This window comes from Notothenia rossii, assembly GCF_949606895.1.
Source record: "Notothenia rossii genome assembly, chromosome: 3".
Lineage (NCBI taxonomy): Eukaryota > Metazoa > Chordata > Actinopteri > Perciformes > Nototheniidae > Notothenia > Notothenia rossii.
The window spans coordinates 39,184,131-39,205,448 of record NC_136901.1 but is presented as its reverse complement, the minus strand read 5'-3'; the positions used below and the strand labels follow the sequence as shown (position 1 = coordinate 39,205,448).

Below are 21,318 nucleotides of genomic sequence, written 5' to 3'. Positions count from 1 at the left end.
TCTCTCTGGGTTCAGCACTAACATAACATGGAGTAATCTGAACCGCTGTTATATAAGAATACAAATACTGTTTAATGCAGTTTTAATAGAGACATCTTATTATAATGTTGCAGTAGAGAAAGAAAAGAGAGAAGCACTGACAGGAGAAATGGAAAGACATTTTAAAGATGGATGTGAGGAGAAGAGGCCAGAAGAACATCGTTACGCTGCCATCCAATAAATATTTTGAGAGAGGCTGAAAACGAATACCACAGGATGATAAATCATCCGTCTGTGACCTGCAGCAAATGTTTCTGGAGGAACGTCAAGTGTCAGAGGAATTTCTAACGGTACCTCGGTCCAGAAACCAAACGGTACCAGAGCTCAGGAATTATTAGGATACAAGGGCAATATGGAAAAGTGTTTCAAGAGTCCTCTCCTGCTGATGTTCAGGTGTATATCAGTATGTAGTGTCTCTACTTTAAAGAGTCCTCTCCTGCTGATGTTCAGGTGTATATCAGTATGTACTGTAGTGTCTCTACTTTAAAGAGTCCTCTCCTGTTGATGTTCAGGTGTATATCAGTATGTACTGTAGTGTCTCTACTTTAAAGAGTCCTCTCCTGCTGATGTTCAGGTGTATATCAGTATGTAGTGTCTCTACTTTAAAGAGTCCTCTCCTGCTGATGTTCAGGTGTATATCAGTATGTAGTGTCTCCACTTTAAAGAGTCCTCTCCTGCTGATGTTCAGGTGTATATCAGTATGTAGTGTCTCCACTTTAAAGAGTCCTCTCCTGCTGATGTTCAGGTGTATATCAGTATGTAGTGTCTCTACTTTAAAGAGTCCTCTCCTGCTGATGTTCAGGTGTATATCAGTATGTAGTGTCTCTACTTTAAAGAGTTCTCTCCTGCTGATGTTCAGGTGTATATCAGTATGTAGTGTCTCTACTTTAAAGAGTCCTCTCCTGCTGATGTTCAGGTGTATATCAGTATGTAGTGTCTCTACTTTAAAGAGTCCTCTCCTGCTGATGTTCAGGTGTATATCAGTATGTAGTGTCTCTACTTTAAAGAGTCCTCTCCTGCTGATGTTCAGGTGTATATCAGTATGTAGTGTCTCTACTTTAAAGAGTCCTCTCCTGCTGATGTTCAGGTGTATATCAGTATGAAGTGTCTCTACTTTAAAGAGTTATCTCCTGCTGATGTTCAGGTGTATATCAGTATGTAGTGTCTCTACTTTAAAGAGTCCTCTCCTGCTGATGTTCAGGTGTATATCAGTATGTCGTGTCTCTACTTTAAAGAGTCCTCTCCTGCTGATGTTCAGGTGTATATCAGTATGTAGTGTCTCCACTTTAAAGAGTCCTCTCCTGCTGATGTTCAGGTGTATATCAGTATGTAGTGTCTCCACTTTAAAGAGTCCTCTCCTGCTGATGTTCAGGTGTATATCAGTATGTAGTGTCTCTACTTTAAAGAGTCCTCTCCTGCTGATGTTCAGGTGTATATCAGTATGTAGTGTCTCTACTTTAAAGAGTTCTCTCCTGCTGATGTTCAGGTGTATATCAGTATGTAGTGTCTCTACTTTAAAGAGTCCTCTCCTGCTGATGTTCAGGTGTATATCAGTATGTAGTGTCTCTACTTTAAAGAGTCCTCTCCTGCTGATGTTCAGGTGTATATCAGTATGTAGTGTCTCTACTTTAAAGAGTCCTCTCCTGCTGATGTTCAGGTGTATATCAGTATGTAGTGTCTCTACTTTAAAGAGTCCTCTCCTGCTGATGTTCAGGTGTATATCAGTATGAAGTGTCTCTACTTTAAAGAGTTATCTCCTGCTGATGTTCAGGTGTATATCAGTATGTAGTGTCTCTACTTTAAAGAGTCCTCTCCTGCTGATGTTCAGGTGTATATCAGTATGTCGTGTCTCTACTTTAAAGAGTCCTCTCCTGCTGATGTTCAGGTGTATATCAGTATGTAGTGTCTCTACTTTAAAGAGTCCTCTCCTGCTGATGTTCAGGTGTATATCAGTATGTAGTGTCTCTACTTTAAAGAGTCCTCTCCTGCTGATGTTCAGGTGTATATCAGTATGTAGTGTCTCTACTTTAAAGAGTCCTCTCCTGCTGATGTTCAGGTGTATATCAGTACTGTATGTCCCGGAAGTAGACACATTTTAAGAGCTGACTTTCCTTGAAGGAATGGAAGTTTTTCTGGATTAAATAAAACAGTTTATATTTAAATACCATTATAATCTGCTTTTCGATGGTCCATATCACTAAAATAAATGCATTAATTGCATTTTTACCTGCTAATAATGAGTAGGTAGTGTTGAATCTGGATAGTTAAAGGTGGGGTAGGTAATTAATTTATGTTTTATTTAAGTATCCCAGTAATGTATGTTGCATGTTTTAAATGTATTGTATTTACTTGTTTAAAATGAAATATGTTTTAGGTTGACTTTTAAAATCTGTCAGGGACTACAGATGAAAAGTAAGCTCTTGAATAACTCTGGCACATTTACAGAAATGTTCATGTTCAAATGTGCACTGTCCCTGTTAAATAAATGAATACAATTAAAAAAAAAGTGCGATAGGATTTTAAAATACACAACCGGAACAAATCTGCCCCTTTCTTCCAGAGCCCCTCCTCCAACACACACGAACGCGCACATGACCAATGAGGGCACGAGATGAGTTTGTGCACAGATAGAAGGCTGACAAGCAGGTAGGCCATCCAGTTACTTTAGCCGGGCCGGCTCAGATGATTGGTCGTGCTTATTACAGCACCACGGCTTCCACAGATGACATTTTTGAAATGGATTTTTTGTCAAAGCACTTAAGATATTCATTGCTATCGGGATGTTAAGAGCATTCCATGGAATATAACAAAAAGTGTATCTCGAGCCGGTTTCTCAAATTTACCTACCCCACCTTTAAGGTAGGAAATCCCTCTGTCTCCTTCATCTCTTTTTCTAATCCAGGTAAAGCAGGTCGGATTCTTTGCTCTAATCTGGTAAACTGAAATGTCCTCGCAGAGATTTCAGCCTCTAAGCATTCCTCTCTAACCCTATCAATCCTGTTACAGCCAATTATTCCAACCTTTACTCTGTGAACGTTATCTGTCACCGATCCAGCTGAGTGTTTGTGTGTGTGTGTGTGTGTGTGTGTGTGTGTGTGTGTGTGTGTGTGTGTGTGTGTGTGTGTGCGTGCGTGCGTGCGTGCGTGCGTGCGTGCGTGCGTGCGTGCGTGCGTGCGTGTTCAGATATGTAAACAGTGAGCTGCTACAGTCCAGACAGCTGTTCGACGGTGAGTCAGAGTTTGTCCTTCTTTCACTCCTTTTCTCACCATCTTTCTACTAAAGACAGTTCTGTTGTCTTTATATTTTTACTATTGGTAGTTTTATTAAAGTAAAATATATAAGTACTTCTTCCAATTCTGTTGCAAGTTTAACACATTTGAGATTTTGGAGCATTGTTCGAATAAAACAAGCATTTTCTTTAAGGGAATTTTTAAATACAATCTTCACATTTTACATTTAATAATCAATTATAAGTATAATTTTTGGATGGTGCTGTTATTATAAAACCACAAATTAATTATCTAGCCAAATATTACAAATAATACACTTAGGGGGTTTTCACAATCTGTACCAAAAAACATAAATGACAGATTTAAAAAAATGAATATAAACTGTCTAATATAGACAGTCCAAATAAAATACCCAAAAGATCCAGGAGGATGTTTTTAAGAAGCCTGAGCCAGCCCGAACTATAAGCTTAATCTAAAATAAAATTCCTAACCCTACTCTTAACGTGGAAATGCTTTTTTAATGCTAAACCAAATTATTATTTCTCTCTCTGTCCAACCAAATATTCACGTTCTGACGGCGCTGTGTGTCTGCACTTGATAGCCGGTTCCCGTCCGATTAGACCGTTTTCCGCGGCTCTAATGATATTCATTACGAGCTTTAAGTAACAACTGTTTCCAGATCAGTGTGTAGAAGGATTACTGGGTGTGGCGGCCACCAGCAGACAGAGGGAAAACACACACTAAATGTTTCTGTGCAAACACACGAGCGTGGAAAGACACCGAAGAATTCGAGGCTTGTAAATGTTTACAGCTGAGGCTTTCATGTAGGACACACACACACACACACACACACACACACACACACACACACACACACACACACACACACACACACACACACACACACACACACACACACACACACACACACACACACACACACACACACACACACACACACACACACACACACACACACACACACACACACACACACACACACACACACACACACACACACACACACACACACACACACACTTGAGTAACTGATTCAAATCTCTCCGAAGACACACACATGGAAGCAAGGCTTAGTAAAGAAATAACCACTGCTTTATTAAATCGATTAAATGTGGTATTTGTCAAAGGCAAGGAACAAATTCAAGACTGCACTTAGGGCAAGAAAAAAGTAACGTCAAATACAGGCTACACTTCCTAAATGAAAACAAATTGTGTATGTGGGCTAGTGCATTATAAATATACCTGCCTTGCCCTATGTGGAAACTATGTGTATTCCAGATTTTTAAAATATGTTTTATTTGTAAAACACACGTTAGGCGTATAAATGATGGTGGTACTACCAAGCATATGGGGTCAAATGTATTATTTAATCTACATATTAATCTGTGTGTCATAGTTTCTGAGATGTTGACACATTTAAGCAACTGATTGAAATCTCTCCGAAAACACACGCGAGGCGAAGAAAAAAACAAACACTATTAAATGTGAAAATATGATAAATCATGATGTGAAATACAGGCTACACTTCTACATTTGTGTGTTTCTACTTGTCATGTGTTCTTTAAAGTGGGGGTATTATACTGGAATATCAATTACAATCAACTTCAAATGATCTTCTTAAATACTTACATTTCTATATTTTATTTAAAAAGACATGTTGTAGGCGTGAGGCTTAGTAAATATAGTGGTAACCAAATATTTTCCATCTGACAGATTTGTTTTAACAATGACGGAAAAATCTGAAAGCAGTCCGTCATTTTGACAGATTAGAACAAACTCGGAACAGCGCCAAAGCTTCCCCGCAGCGAGGCTCCGGTGTTATGCCGTGTTATGCATGCCATCCAAAAAGGAAATGATACCGTTTCCAAACCGAACTTTGCCGTAGCCTACAAAATCATTGAAATGTTATTGAAAGTTTTGTCTTTACGCTGTGCGCGCTCCCGCGAGGTGCAGTGGGCATGCATAACACGGCGACGACGACCCCCCCGTTGACAGTTCACGAGAATGCTCTCCCCCCCTCGTCAGAGCCATAAAGGCCAACGGGTAATTCTGGATTTTGACGGAAATGTTACGATCCTGTGCGCAACCTCTGATAGGTGTTAACATTTATTAATCAATTAAAAAAAATGTAAAACTTGTACACACTTATTTATGGGGTTGACAAAGCAAAAGTTACCCCTAGTTATTGAAAGTCTTTAAAAAAATGTAATGGTTTCCCCATGATAGAAAGAAGGCTGAATATATAGTTTCCGAGATGTTGACACATATTTTCACAGCTTTTATGGTTATAATATTGCCTCCCACTCACCCTCCTCTGTCCTCGCCCGGTGTTATCCAAAAACGTGGGCGACAGCGGGCTCTTCTGGGTCTCAGAAATTGGCGCCACAGAGTTAGCGTACGGAGAGCAGAGACTCCCCGCTGTGAGGGACGAGGGGCAGACCGGCGGCTTGCTCCCGTTGAAGAACTGCCTCTTCTCGGCTCTGAAGCGCAGCACCGAGGCCTCGAGGTCCAGACAGTCCCTCCGGCTCTCCTTCAGGGCGTCCTGACGCAGTTTATAGGCCCGGTCGTTAGCGATGACCTGGGAGAGAGGGATCCCAAACGCCTTGGGGGCCGACTCTGAGGAGAGATATAATCCAGATTAAATAGAAAAGCAAAAAAATGTATTAATTTTTATTATGTTATTACTTTGTATTTTTAAAAAAGTCTGAATTTTGAGAAAAAAGTCTTAATTCTGAGAAATGTTCAGAATTCTGAGAGAAAACTCAGAATGCTAAATTCTGAGATTAAAATCAGATTTTTTTTTGTCAAACCCCAAAAATGTATTACTTTTTATTATCATTTTTTTTTTTTTACAGTGTATAGCTATGGAAGACGATTAGGGCCACATGAGAGAAAAACATCTGAATTCTGAGAAAATGTTCAGAATTATGCGAAAAGATTCAGAAATCCGAGAAAAAAAATCTGAATTCTGAGAAAGATCTGAATTTTAACTTTTTTCTAAGGACTCTGAGATTCAATGCCTAACGTTTTTTCTCACATCCCAAAAATGTATTACTTTTTATAACCATGTTTTACAGTGGAAGAGGATTAGGGCCACATGAGAATAACAGTCTGAATTCTGGGGAAAAAAGTCAGAATTTTCACTTTTTTCAATTCAAGTTTGTTCTCATGTTGTGTAGAGGGTTTGGCCAAGTTGGCGTTAAGAGGAAACCTATTGAACAGGATTTAAAAAGGCACCTGCTTTTGATCAGAACCCAAGTAGAAAAGCGGTTTAAGAATAGACAGAATAAATAGAGTTACGGTAAGAGAGGGATAATCCAGTTGAAGAGGCAGAAATCACACTGATAGCGGATTACTGCAGATAATAAATCAACATGAGGTTAATGGTGTCATCTCAGGAGCGTCAGACTGCTAATCTGCTACGTCACAAACTCAACGGATGATCTGGCACAAAATCCAATTAGGAGGCGTGAATTAGGGGTTAAGAAGATCGATAGGATTAAAGAGCGACAAGCCAAAGAAACATGTAAAATGTAAGAAATACCATTGCATGGTATGTATTTGGCCAAAATCGTAACTACCAGAACCTCCGGGAAAAAGGGGGATTATTATTTTAATGTTTCGGTTTGAGGCTCACAGTTAAGTTCCTCAACAAGCGCCTTATTGGCCGACTGCCAGCTAGCATTAGCTCGTAGCATTACGTATTTTAAACACAGAAAAGTACAAGTCATATTATATTAAGGAAAGCTTTTAGCCAACATTTAAATTCATGGGGATAAAAGTTTCAAGCCCCATCAATTACTCTAACGAAATAACACCATATATACTAATATACAAGTTGCATTAACGCATAATGAGCACTTCTGGTAGTATCTTTACTTGTCAGAGTATAATTTTAAATATTGGTTTTACTTAATAGTTAAAAAGAACTTCCCCCACCTCTCATATTAACCAGCATCAGTATCTGTTTTGCAAACCTCTTTTAAGAACATATATTTAATCAAATAAATCCTCTCTCTTGCTTCTTATTAAGGTAAAATCCATGCTCGAGCACACTTCATCATGACGGACACAGGGGGTGTTTCTCAATGTCGAGGACGCTTCCTTGGTAGGACATTTCTCCCGAGTCACTTCCTTCAGAAGCGAGGCAAGAGTCCTTCCTAGCCTCCGAAAACGAAGAATGGTGGAACAGGCTAACAGGTGTGCGTCATATGAGGCCCCGCTTTAAATGTTTGTTTTTTTTAAATTGGTCCGTGCGCAAAGCATTGTGGGGATTTTAAGACCGCGGAGGATACACATGTGCAGCCTCGAAATGTCTCGCTACGAAGGATGCCGGCCTCGGTAGAATTCCAAGGACCCTGGACATTGGAACAGTCCTTCGGCGGGACTCGATGATGTAGCATCCTTGAAATAGTGGCTCTGGAGCATCCTTCCCCGACATTGAGAAGCACCCTCTGTCTTGAAGTGGCTGGAAGATTTTTGTGCACACGTCACTCTTTAACTCAAACAAGCACATTTCTGTCTGGCAACAACAACAATGAATAAGATGTTCGATCATTTAACGGCTAATTCCTCTCAGTGCTGACGTCTGCTGGCAGGACTTCTGTCTCCTGACATTTGGACATGTCTTCTGGCATCCAGTAAAAAAAAAAGTTGGCATTGTGAGCTGCTTGAGCTGCTGGAGGTGTTAAAGTAAACAGCTGACGATTTAATGGTTGGCTGGAGACACTTTAAAGTCCTGGATGAAACTTCAGAGGCAGTGTAGGTAACGGGATATTTAGACAACCGAGAGATCTGAGGTTTCACGACTAAACTTTTATAAGAAACTTTTTTTGGGTTCTGAGTTTCTAAATCAACCTGAATAGGAGTATTTGAATTAAGCAGTTGTTTCAAAGCAGTATTTGATTTTTTTTCTTGAGTAGAATGTTTTAAACGACAGTAACTCGATCAATATATTGATGTTTGAATAAAAAGGTGATGTACTGTCTTTTGAATTATCATGAAAAAGAGTGTAATTTCATCGGTTTTAGTCACAACATTCTACATGTCATCTTTTTGTTTATAAATCGCCTAAAATCAGTACATTTTTAGCACAAATTCTTCTTATTTTCATTGTTGTGCAAAATGCTCTCTCATTGCAATATAACCCCTTAAGCCCCTGTCACACTGACACGAAATTGACACCCGATGGATACACGAATATGGAATTGTGAATTTCGCACGAAGATGGCCCCGAACCACACACGAAGGCAACATTTACATTACATTTAAGACATACAACTGCAACGAAAGTAACAAAAACGATTATGTTAAAGTACTATGATACTGTATTTTCAGACTTTGTTCTTTCCTTTATCCGTCTTTATATGTAGAAGATATTAAGTTTTCTCCGTAATGTTGTTTCCATAGCAACAACAACGTCCTGTCAACTCGCCTCTTCCTTTTCAGTTTCACAGAACACAAATTGGGTTATTTACATAATATGTTTACATGATTTTGTTGTGCAATAAAACAACCCGATGAACACACGATAAAGGAAATTCAGCTCTGATCGTAACAATATCGGGACATTCGTGAAGGCATCTTAGGCCATCGTATGACCGCCGGTGGAGTTTTTCAGGCTCCGGCAGCAACTACGTGAGCGGTGGCAAAAACGTTGGCATGCCAAAAAATTGCCGAAGGACTGTGAAGGTTCGTTTTCGTGTTGAATTCGTGTGTCAATTTTGCCCTTTGTAAGGCCATCGTAAGGCCATCTTGTTATCATCGGTGCCATCGGGCATTCGCCCCGATCAGAGTGAGGGCGAATGCCCGATTGGCACCGATTATAACAAGATGCCCTCACCATTTGACAAGATGCCCTCACGATTTGACAAGATGCCCTCACGAGTGCCTTACGAAGTTGCCGCTCACGAAGTTGCTGCCGGAGCCTGAGAAACTCCACCGGCGGTCATACGATGGCTTAAGATGCCCTCACGAATGGCCCGATGTTGTTACGATCAGAGCCGAATTTGAACATTTCCTTAATCGTGTGTCCATCGGGTGTCAATTTCGGGACAGTGTGACAGGGGCTTTAGAAAAAACACTTAGATTACACTGTTTGTTGGCCAAAAAGTATTTCTCAACCTGAATTATACATCTGACAATAAGAATACATTTGACAGTTAAATACACGTAAAAATGAAACAATCTGATATTGTATTTATAAAGAAATGTATGAGTAACTCGTCTGATAATCTTATATTTCCTTACAGGATTATGGTTTTTATTGGTTTTGCAGTATAGGGCAATATGAAGTCCTGACCTCAGTTAATTTAAAACCTTGGCACCAGAAGTCATGATGACTACAATCAGTTTTTCACTGATGAGACCCCTCAGGACCTGACCTTGCTAAAAGTAAAACAAACACTAAACTCAGACAGGAAGACAGCTCTGTGTGTCCCACTCTTATTGTTCAGGAATTTCACTGCATAGTATTTCTGGTCCTCGGGTCATTGTGTGTTCCTGGAAGAATGAAGGAGGTATTATATTTAGAAGTTTCTCAGTACTATTCCTCCATCACCCCGTCAGCAGCTGGTTGTGAAAACGGGTCCTCGGGGGGTCATGAGTTAAGTGAATGTATGTGGACTTAGCTCAGGATGTCCTCCGTGTAAACCCCAGTGAAACAACACAGAAGCAAACTATAGGAAGTGTAGGAACTTCTTCTTAACCTTTCCCGCAAAATAATGTAGTAAATATTGGAGGTGGAGCAAGGGGGTGAAGTCGAGGCTCCAGTTGAATGAACTAATCATGTGTGAAACCCCCTTTTCAAAGTTCACAGTGGTGGGGTTTCCAACAAAAGTTATTACTTATGCCTGATTTACGTAGCCATTAGCCAGGTCAATGGAAAAATAAGCAGGATTTGAAAAGTCTTCGTCCATCTCTTGTCATTTGAACAGCTAGTTTTGGTATTTTGTGGTTACAATCAAGAGCATCACCATAATTATGTCTGGAGTTGGCAGTTAAGTGACCCCAAAGACGTTTAAAGTTAGCTATTTTCCGAGTTATTGATGGTTAATGAAACCGATTATCACATTAACACCAATTAATTACATTACGGGTATTGCCTTTTCTTATTTACACGTATGCCTCTGAGCAGCTTCGGTTTGAAAAGAAAGGTCTAGACTACACAAATAAACTACATTTTGGCTTTTTGCCCCCCGTAAAAACCCTCTTTCCTTCAGCTTGTACTGCGTAATGCCAGACATTGTCTAATTAGCCTCGAGCATGCCGTTAACCCATAACATTTTGACAACCAAATAAACGTTTGGCACTCATTAAATCTGCATACGTCAACGCTGAAGCTCTGTCCAACACCACTACCTACTTACAATGACTGAAACAGAGGGATATTATGGGCATCTTAAGTCTTCGATTTAAAAGTGAAGACATCACAATAAAACAGTTTTGGCGTCAGTTAGCTCCAATTTTAAATTCCTGCCTGATGAAACCTCCCTTTAGCTTTAGGAGGCTTTGACTTCATGCAGTGATTTTGCCAGCGGTGCAGAGGTGCAAACCCAAGCAGAGTTTGACTATCTCCCTTACTGCTGGTCCCTGAAGGCCACACGGAGATGCCTTCAGGAGCAGAGGGAGCAGAGCCAGCTCTATCGCTGCCAGGTCCCAATGTTCTGTGTTTTGATTAGCAAGGTTAGCTTCGGCTAAATCCCTGTGGGCCGCAGCCAGGATTTATGGAGCGCCGCAGACAGCCTGGGAATGTGTGTGTGTGGCGTTTGTTTTGGCTCGTAACTCCAAGTACTGTTCTGATAATCACCTGGGAATAAGAACATCTCTTTATGAGAGGCTGGAGCCACAGAGGAGGATGGTAAAGAAGAGGTGGAGGTAAAGAAAGCTGAAGAGAAAGAAAGTATAAAGATGGAGGCAAGTGAGAGACAGTGATGCCTTTGAGGACCTGTGTAGATTAGAGGTTGAATTGTGTAGTTAGATGTTTTTAAAAGCTGATTTTGTTGCATGAAAGTAAACCCAACACCACTTCGTTTTGGGTTGTATCAGACCAAGTTGTATTTTTTTTTTTATGATTTTTTTTTTTAAATGTGACTATTTCTCTATCTGACAATAGGAAAAAAACCATACATGAATTATATTGTGTATCTTCTGTAATTATATAATTTTCTGGTGCCTCCTCTTATATCAAATAACTATTCATATTTTACTCAGCACTTTTTGTCACTTTTATTCATATATTTTATACCTTTGTTATTCCAGGTCAGTTTGCAGTTTTAATTTGCATTCTCTTGTTTTTTTAAGGACTGCTTTGCATGTATTTAAATGTCCTTCTATAATGTGTTTCAGTTGAGGTATATCTTAATGCTTTTTATATTTTTCTTTGTCAAGCACTTGGAGTTTCCTCTTGCTAAAATGTGCTATATAAATAAACTTGAAGTTGTCCAAGAGAGATTAAAACGAATAAACATATGAACTTCAATCACTTAAAATGCAGTTAGTAAGGAGATAATCAAATTGCAGTTATGATTTATTTCAAGATAGTTCAACACTAAGTTAATGTGATTTAAAATACTATGAGCAACGACAGAAATGACATCACTGACCAACGTATATAAAATAAATAGTACTTTAAAACGTGACTTCCAGTAATGCGGGTACGTAAGCACACGACTGAGGGAGGGAGTTTGTTTTCACATTAGTTAGATGACACAGCATGGTGGGAGTTTGAGTCCAGTCATTTATCAGTTTATGTTGTAATAAAGAGGAAACGACACAGAGACATTGAACGCTCGGAGACTCTCGTACTTTATAAACACTCCAAGAATGTGAGAGCGTTCGCGTTAAAAGCCACAAGACGTCAGCGGCTGCTTCAACCTCTGAAAGGCACATTGTGTTTGTAATATCTACCGTCACAAACTCATTTCGTGACGGGGGTCATGTAGGGACTCTATGAAAAACAGATGGTTTTGTGTTTAACCACACCTGACCTTGTTAGTGTGACAAACTCACCTCGCTCTTTCTTCTCCTTCGAAAAGGAGTCGAACTTCCTGCGTAGAGATTTCCTCCGTTTGTGTATTTCTGTCAGAGAAAAACAAAAAAGTGACCATGAATAAAATGATAAGTGATGCTTGAACAATGAGGGCTGTCTACCACTCGATAAGTGATGGCAAAAGCACACACATCCTTTACTCAAGTAGAAGTACAGATACTCGTGTTTGAAAATACTCTGGTGAAAGTAGAAGTACTGACTAAACTTCTTTACTCAAGTCAAAATAAAGACGCTTTGAAATGTACTTCAGTAAAAAGTACCCATAACTAGCAGCTGTTTTAAAGAGTACCTGACCTCCCTTTATATTAATAGAACAATAATGTCATTGTTAGCTAATGAATGTTTCCATGGTGACCAACGGCAACATGACAACGTTTCCATTGGTCCCTCTTCTTTAGAGAAGACCAGGAAATGATGGATACACGGATCGTGCTCAAATCAATAGGCACGCAATGACTCTAAATAATAATGATCACGCCACCAAACACACATTCAGACTAAAGGAACCAGCCTGTTTGGAAAATGTGAGAAGTAGAAAGTACAGGTATTTGTGTTCAACATGTAAGAAGTAGAAAGTACAGGTATTTGGGTTCAACATGTAAGAAGTAGAAAGTACAGGTATTTGGGTTAGAAATGTAAGAGGTAGAAAGTACAGGTATTTGGGTTCAACATGTAAGAAGTAGAAAGTACAGGTATTTGGGTTAGAAATGTAAGAAGTAGAAAGTACAGGTATTTGGGTTCAACATGTGAGAAGTAGAAAGTACAGGTATTTGGGTTAGAAATGTAAGAAGTAGAAAGTAAAGGTATTTGGGTTCAAAATGTAAGAAGTAGAAAGTACAGGTATTTGTGTTCAACATGTAAGAAGTAGAAAGTACAGGTATTTGGGTTAGAAATGTAAGAAGTAGAAAGTTCAGGTATTTGGGTTCAACATGTAAGAAGTAGAAAGTTCAGGTATTTGGGTTCAACATGTAAGAAGTAGAAAGTACAGGTATTTGTGTTCAACATGTAAGAAGTAGAAAGTACAGGTATTTGTGTTCAACATGTAAGAAGTAGAAAGTACAGGTATTTGGGTTAGAAATGTAAGAAGTAGAAAGTACAGGTATTTGGGTTCAACATTTAAGAAGTAGAAAGTACAGGTATTTGGGTTAGAAATGTAAGAAGTAGAAAGTACAGGTATTTGGGTTCAACATGTGAGAAGTAGAAAGTACAGGTATTTGGGTTAGAAATGTAAGAAGTAGAAAGTACAGGTATTTGGGTTCAAAATGTAAGAAGTAGAAAGTACAGGTATTTGTGTTCAACATGTAAGAAGTAGAAAGTACAGGTATTTGGGTTAGAAATGTAAGAAGTAGAAAGTTCAGGTATTTGGGTTCAACATGTAAGAAGTAGAAAGTACAGGTATTTGTGTTCAACATGTAAGAAGTAGAAAGTACAGGTATTTGAGTTCAACATGTAAGAAGTAGAAAGTACAGGTATTTGAGTTCAATGTGTAAGAAGTAAATCGTCAGAAGAATGATGTCTAATTTCCATTTATACGTCATGTAAGTGTGTTTGATTTATAAGATGCCCGGTCAACGCTACACAAACACACATATATACATGAAAATATACATTTTTCAACGCTAAATTTAACAGCATCCATCATCATCACCCCTTTCTCTGAAAACAAACCCCACCCTCATTATCATCTTCACTCCTCTTAGTCCTTGTACGTCTTGCTTTGTTCCCAGAATAGAGCGGAGCATTTCAAAAGGCTTTGTTGTTTGTTTAAATAGCCGCTTCGCTTAATGGCTGCACGGACCCATACATGAAAGACAAAGGGACAATGTGTGTGTGTGTGTGTGTGTGTGTGTGTGTGTGTGTGTGTGTGTGTGTGTGTGTGTGTGTGTGTGTGTGTGTGTGTGTGTACAGTATGTGAGAAAATTCTGAAGAGAGAGGCAAATTATAATTCAAAACTTGATATACACCTACATATCAGCATGAGAGGACTCTTTAAAGTGGAGACACTACATACTGATATACACCTGAACATCAGCAGGAGATGACTCTTTAAAGTAGAGACACTACATACTGATATACACCTGAACATCAGCAGGAGAGGACTCTTTAAAGTAGAGACACGACATACTGATATACACCTGAACATCAGCAGGAGAGGACTCTTTAAAGTAGAGACACTACATACTGATATACACCTGAACATCAGCAGGAGAGGACTCTTTAAAGTAGAGAAATACTACATACTGATATACACCTGAACATCAGCAGGAGAGGACTCTTTAAAGTAGAGACACGACATACTGATATACACCTGAACATCAGCAGGAGAGGACTCTTTAAAGTAGAGACACGACATACTGATATACACCTGAACATCAGCAGGAGAGGACTCTTTAAAGTAGAGACACTACATACTGATATACACCTGGACATCAGCAGGAGAGGACTCTTTAAAGTAGAGACACTACATACTGATATACACCTGAACATCAGCAGGAGAGGACTCTTTAAAGTAGAGACACTATATACTGATGTACACCCGAACATCAGCAGGAGAGGACTCTTTAAAGTAGAGACACTACATACTGATATACACCTGAACATCAGCAGGAGAGGACTCTTTAAAGTAGAGACACTACATACTGATATACACCTGAACATCAGCCGGAGATAACTCTTTAAAGTAGAGACACTTCATACTGATATACACCTGAACATCAGCAGGAGAGGACTCTTTAAAGTAGAGACACTACATACTGATATACACCTGAACATCAGCAGGAGAGGACTCTTTAAAGTAGAGACACTACATACTGATATACACCTGAACATCAGCAGGAGAGGACTCTTTAAAGTAGAGACACTACATACTGATATACACCTGAACATCAGCAGGAGAGGACTCTTTAAAGTAGAGACACTACATACTGATATACACCTGAACATCAGCAGGAGAGGACTCTTTAAAGTAGAGACACTACATACTGATATACACCTGAACATCAGCAGGAGAGGACTCTTTAAAGTAGAGACACTACATACTGATGTACACCTGAACATCAGCAGGAGAGGACTCTTTAAAGTAGCGACACTACATACAAGTATGATCCTGAAAATTAGCAGAATAGGACACATTTGCAATTGAATCTCAGTTTGACTGTTTGAAAACCAGCATTGCTTGTTTGTTTGGTGTTTACTCCACATTCCTGAGGATTACCAGCCACACATTGAAATCAGTGGCATCTACAGTGGAGTTTAATAGCAGAAAACAATGCCTAAATATAGTGGGTAATGTTGAGAGGGCATATTATGCAGCAGCATTTTTCTGTGTCTGTGTTTTAACGGTGTGTGTTTCTGTTTTACGAGCTCCACATCCTCCTCCTCCTCTGAATGGATTTACATGGACGGGGCCATTGTTTGGGTTACCAAGCCAGTGTTTAGAAATCATTAATTCAACATCGGGGTCTTTTCCCTATTAAGGAACCATCGGAGTTCCCGGCATCGCAAAAAAAAAATCTCAAACCAGAATATCTTGGGGCTCTAAATATAGAAAAGATTTTCTTATTTGCCCCTTAATCACAGATGAGAGAGAACGTAATTAAAACGTAAGAGAAGAAAAAGTATTTTCATCGTAGTGAATGTGTGTGTAAGCATGTCGGGATAAAAGGGTCAAATTCCCATGACTGCAGGAAATTAAAGTTTATTTCCAAAGCGCACGGCTCCTCCCATCACACACACGCCACCTCCAGGAAAGGCTAATCCCTCAGAGAGAGAGTGTGTGTGTGTGTGTGTGTGTGTGTGTGTGTGTGTGTGTGTGTGTGTGTGTGTGTGTGTGTGTGTGTGTGTGTGTGTGTGTGTGTGTGTGTGTGTGTGTGTGTGTGTGTGTGTGTGTGTGTGTGTGTGTGTGTGTGTGTGTGTGTATTATTACATAATGCACAGAGAGCTAAAATGACAGATCAAGGCAAACACATGGAGTGAAAACAGCCCAAGTACTTTATAATCAGTGGTGGTGCCAGGGTATTGCTGGGGTAGGTTACAGCCACCACGAAATGGCTTAGCCCCACCATGAACAATTATTTTAAAGTAAGCAAATTAAATTAAATAATAAGCAAAATGTTGAGAACACGGCTTGCGAAAATATACGGGTCATGTCCACAACACACAAACTGATCCTGCTGTTACAACAAGTGCAAGTTACTGACGCAATATGGATTAGACCATTCGGGTTTATGCTAGAAGAGGGGTGCAAGGAATAGTCTAAGGAGTGGGGGAGTTTTATACACTAAAGGTGTGGAAATTATCTGGCGTTATAATATCAGCGCGGCTGCGGTCAGATCAAAATGCCTCCGAATGCAATTTGAATAGACCTACAGCCAATACGAAACGAAACGTTGGGTCTGCGTCATGCCTTACTGATTGAGATCAATTGGAACCGCCATTCAGTATCCCCATTGGATCTTCAACGTGTGCTATCATACGTCACGTTCACAGTGATCCCTTTTTATTTACTAAAAGACAAATATGCCGTTTTATTTCATACAGTTACATTTTGATTGAGACAGGGCAATAATCTAAACCTCACGTGTGGTGTAATTACATTGCAAATACTGATTTGGGCCCACCACTGTATGGGTTAGCCCTGCCATAGATTACCCAACACAAATACTCTGGCGCCGCCACTGATTATAATGCACATTCCTGCCGTTTTTAAATCATTTATGTTAGTGTAGGCGAAATGGCGAAACGTATAATTTCAATATGACATATTTTAACTTTAGGATGCTTCAAAGATGCTTGATGTAAGGTTTTTTACTTCTACTTAAACACACATGCAGTAGATTAGACTAGGAATATATTAGGTTAAGAAACTGATGAACTCTGTTCGGAAAAAAAAAGCCAGAGAGAGTTGAAGACAGACAGAAGATCAGAGGCAGCGGAGAGTTCGTTCTCAGTCCCTGTGGAGCAGCCTTTCAGAGAATGGGGCATGAGAATGAACTCTCAAAAACACCAAATAAGAACAAAATCGTCCGAAGAACTTCTGACACGCTTCACAAAGAATTTCCTGCACTGCGCCAAAGAAACGAACTAACACGCCGTGGCATGCACGAATGCACTCAAGTAAAGTATCTCAGATCGTGTACCTAAGTAAATGAATACATATGTATTCCACCACTGCTATTAAACACCATAACTGAGGCCATGAAGGTGTAAAGAATCGTGTGTTTGCACGAGTAAGTGAAGGGGTTTAATGCATGGCAGGAGGTAACGGTTTGAAGGTCAGTGAGGCCTCTCTGTGTTATCCACAAATATGTTTGATTTGTGATTTCACTGTAAGCTACAGAAGGCTTACAGAGAATAATGTATTGTCTACGATTGTATACATGTGAAACGCTGAATAAAAAAAGAATAGTGTGTTTGCACGAGAAAGTGAAAGGGTTTATTGCATTTGAAGGAGGTAAATAGACAAAAAGTGAAGAGAGTGAGCGATGAAGAGGAGGAAAGACTGGGATACGGTGAAGAAAGATATTCGTAATGGAAAGAGTGATGCACAAACTGAAGTAAAGAAACAATTTCATAACATGCATCTGCTGCTTAGTAATTATGTATCTATTATCTAATAGACTCGTATTGCACTATTCCACTTGCTTTTTTCTAATATTTTAATATTGTCTGCTTATCTGTATTATTGTGTTGCATTGTTGGAGAAGCCTGTGACCTAAGATTTTCAACGACATAATTACTCTGTAGCTATGTTAGTTTGACAATAAAGAACCTTGAACCTTGAACCTTGAACCTTGAACCTTGAGAAGAAGTAAAGTGGCGGGATATGTTGCTGGGACATGATTTAACCTCAGGGGAGAAACTGAGGATGGATGTTCCTACACTTCCTCACACCGCTCTGTCTGTACAGTAGATTCAGACTGTTCCTGCGTTCATGACATCTGTAAACTTTCAACGTAAAGACATCACATGCTATAGAGTCTAAGAACTGCTAAAGGCGTGGATGTTAATTAGCAAATCCCTGCGTTAAGTGGCGTACAACATTTTTTGTTTTTAAGCCAATGAGAGATCTGTCAGCATTGTGCAAATGCTAACACAGTAATTATCCCTTATGTAAATTAGATAAGCCTCTATTGGATAATTACGTTGTTGCAGGAGCACAAGGAAATAGATGACAAGAGATGAAAAAATAAGAAACGTTATAAAGAAAATGTCATCACTGTCAGTTTAAGGGTTAGGGTTAGGGTTAGGTTTGTGCGTTGGATCGGGTTTTGGGTTCACGGTTGAGAATAAGTTGCACGGGCCTAAGGATCTGTGGATGGGTGTGTGTGTGTGTTATTCGACATAAGGTCAAATATGAGTTTTTAAAGGTGTTTGGACCAATTCTGGAAAGTGTGTGTGCTTGTGACTGGTTGTAGGCTGAGGGGATCCTGGGCTATGGTCCTCAGATACCTCATTCACACCAACGGTGTTTCAGGGCCGGTTCGGAGCTGGAGCTTGAAAAGCACCGGGTTTTCCTGTTCACACCGCAGCGGAGCAGCCTCTTAGCTCCGGAATCCGGTTTGTTTCGAGCAACAAAAAATTGTCCGGCCAGAGCAAAAGCACCACATACGTCACGCTTACGTCGAGGCGGGGGCAGGGGCAGGGGCAGGGGGGGCGGGATCAACTCCTGAACAACAACAAAAAGCTGGCGTTTTATCCAGTTTGTACACAACGATGGAGAAACTTAACAAGCAGCAGTGGTCCACTGAAGAGACCAGCTACCTACTGGGAATCTGGTCTTCTGAAGAGGTACAGAGGAAGCTGGAGCACAATCGGCCATTGTTGTTGTTGTCGGTGTCAGCTGTGAGGGGTTTCCGTGCGGTTTGGCTTTATGAAGCAGGCACGCAAACGGTTACGTCATGACGCAAACGGTTACGTCATGACGCAAACGATGACGCAATGACGCAGCACCAGTCGGACTCTGGGCAGTGTGAAAAGAGCCGGAGCTAAACCGAAGAACCGGTTCTGAACCTGGAAAGCTCTAGCACGGAGCTTGGACCGGAGTTGCGTTGGTGTGAATGAGGTAAGAGAAGTCAGCAGAAGAATGGGATTCTGGGTCTCAGTGGGTGGGGCAGCTGGAGCCAGAGTCATGGTCTTGAGGCGAGCTGAACCCCGGAGAGGGCCGGCCGGGCAACGGGATCCCAGCAGAGGGGTCAGGGGAGGGGTCAAGTGGGCTTGTGAGAGGTTACGTGTGACCCTCATAGGTTAGGGTTAGCTTAGCTTCATACATTTTTTTACCAGAAAGCTTCACATAAAAGTCTATTTGCCAACGTTTAGTATTATCTCAACAAATAGTGTTTACTTCTGTTGATACATTTGTTATTAAGTTACCCTAAACTACTTCACTTTTAATGGAATCAGAGGTTGTATGAATGCGTGTTTTCTTCATGCTCCCTCTGAGACGAGATTTAAGTAGGTTAAAGGCCTTTTTTGGGGGGGTAAGTCAAACTGGTGTTTACACATCATTAATTTAAGGCTGAGGCTGTTTCCTATTAGGGAACACATGGCATCTTCCCAAACATCCCAGATTGTTCCGTCTATAATATGCGGGGGTATCTATTCCTTGATTTGAATGCAGGGAAACAATGAACAATCAGTGAATGATGAATGATGTGTTTTCCCATGAGTCTAACAGTGTAGGTGAACCCTGACCTGATGGGAATAGAGTATACATTCATCCCTAAAGGTTATATGAGAAAATACGAAGACTTCCCGAAAGTGAGGAGAGCGGGGATGAGTGGAGTCTCACAGGATGCTGCCCTGACTCGATAACTTGTTTCCACCAATTAAAGAGAGATTCACCTACATGTAATCCCTTGAGACACTATCAATTAAGAAAGGGAAGATCCTAAGGTTGTGTTTACATCTGTTAATCAGCGTTAGATATAATAAGTTCATTTGAGGTTTTTTTCCAGCCAAAGTAGTGCTACAGTACAAGCCACGGTTTTATTCCATTTGTTCCTTATTTGTTGTGTGCATCATCACATGAATGAGGAGATCCAGATGTGTTGCATGGCTTTGAATTTTGTATCTATCTACAGGTGGAGTAATGCACCAATTAACCCTCCTATTGTCTTCGTTCCCCCCCCCCCTTACTTTGGTGTTCTCTGTCAAATTTGACTGGTTCTGTTTTAACTGCTATTACATTAACACAAAAACCATTAATCATCACCAAATGTCATTTATCACCCTTTCAAACTGTACATATTGTACCAGACTACTGGTATACATGAAAAACTGCAGTGAATATACAAAGAACAGACACTGAACATGTATTGCGTGTGCCAGGTGTGATCCATTTGGGGGGAGGGGCACATAAGAGCGGGAAATGTATCAAATTGTTCTGTGTGTATGTGTGTGCCAGGTGTGATTCACATGGGGGGATGGGCACATAAGGGGGCGGGGGAACACATCTAGAGTATGTGTGTGTGTGTGTGTGTGTGTGTGTGTGTGTGTGTGTGTGTGTGTGTGTGTGTGTGTGTGTGTGTGTGTGTGTGTGTGTGTGTGTGTGTGTGTGTGTGTGTGTTTTATCTGATCCGGTTGGTTACTAATGTTTGACCGGGAACACCATGGGTGTTACAAAGTTGACTAAATCATCCAAAATGCAATGAAAGTGGTGATCAGCAATTGTATATGTTCAAATGTCTACTGTGAAGGATATCATAAAGCCTTAATGCAATCGAATGTAAAACAAAAAGGTTATGATTGATGAAAGTAGTATATCGGTCAAATTTGACCCGAAGACAACAGGAGGGTTAAAGCAGCAAAAGAAGGAGAAGAAGATGTAAGCTAGCAAACATGGATGTAACGCATGCAGGTTTGACATGTTTGTTTAGAAACACAATACAAAAATAAGCATTTTAAATGTTTTTGGGTAAGAACATGCTTTCAACACATAAGAAAACTCTAGAAGTGACGTTAAAGATTCAGTTTCTTTGT

At 40.1% G+C, this 21,318-nt stretch overlaps 1 protein-coding gene across 2 annotated transcripts in view; it reads right to left on the bottom strand.

The window, feature by feature from the left end:
* The window catches only part of arhgap36 (Rho GTPase activating protein 36), a 76,194-nt gene that overhangs the window by 11,066 nt on the left and 43,810 nt on the right, over positions 1–21,318 (bottom strand). For both annotated transcript variants that reach the window (XM_079672192.1, XM_079672191.1), the window contains exons 3-4: positions 12,300–12,368; positions 5,599–5,906 (exon numbers count right to left, since the gene is read on the bottom strand). In XM_079672192.1, the coding sequence (XP_079528318.1) occupies positions 5,599–5,906; positions 12,300–12,368 (377 nt within the window). The remainder of the gene's footprint in view (positions 1–5,598; positions 5,907–12,299; positions 12,369–21,318) is intronic.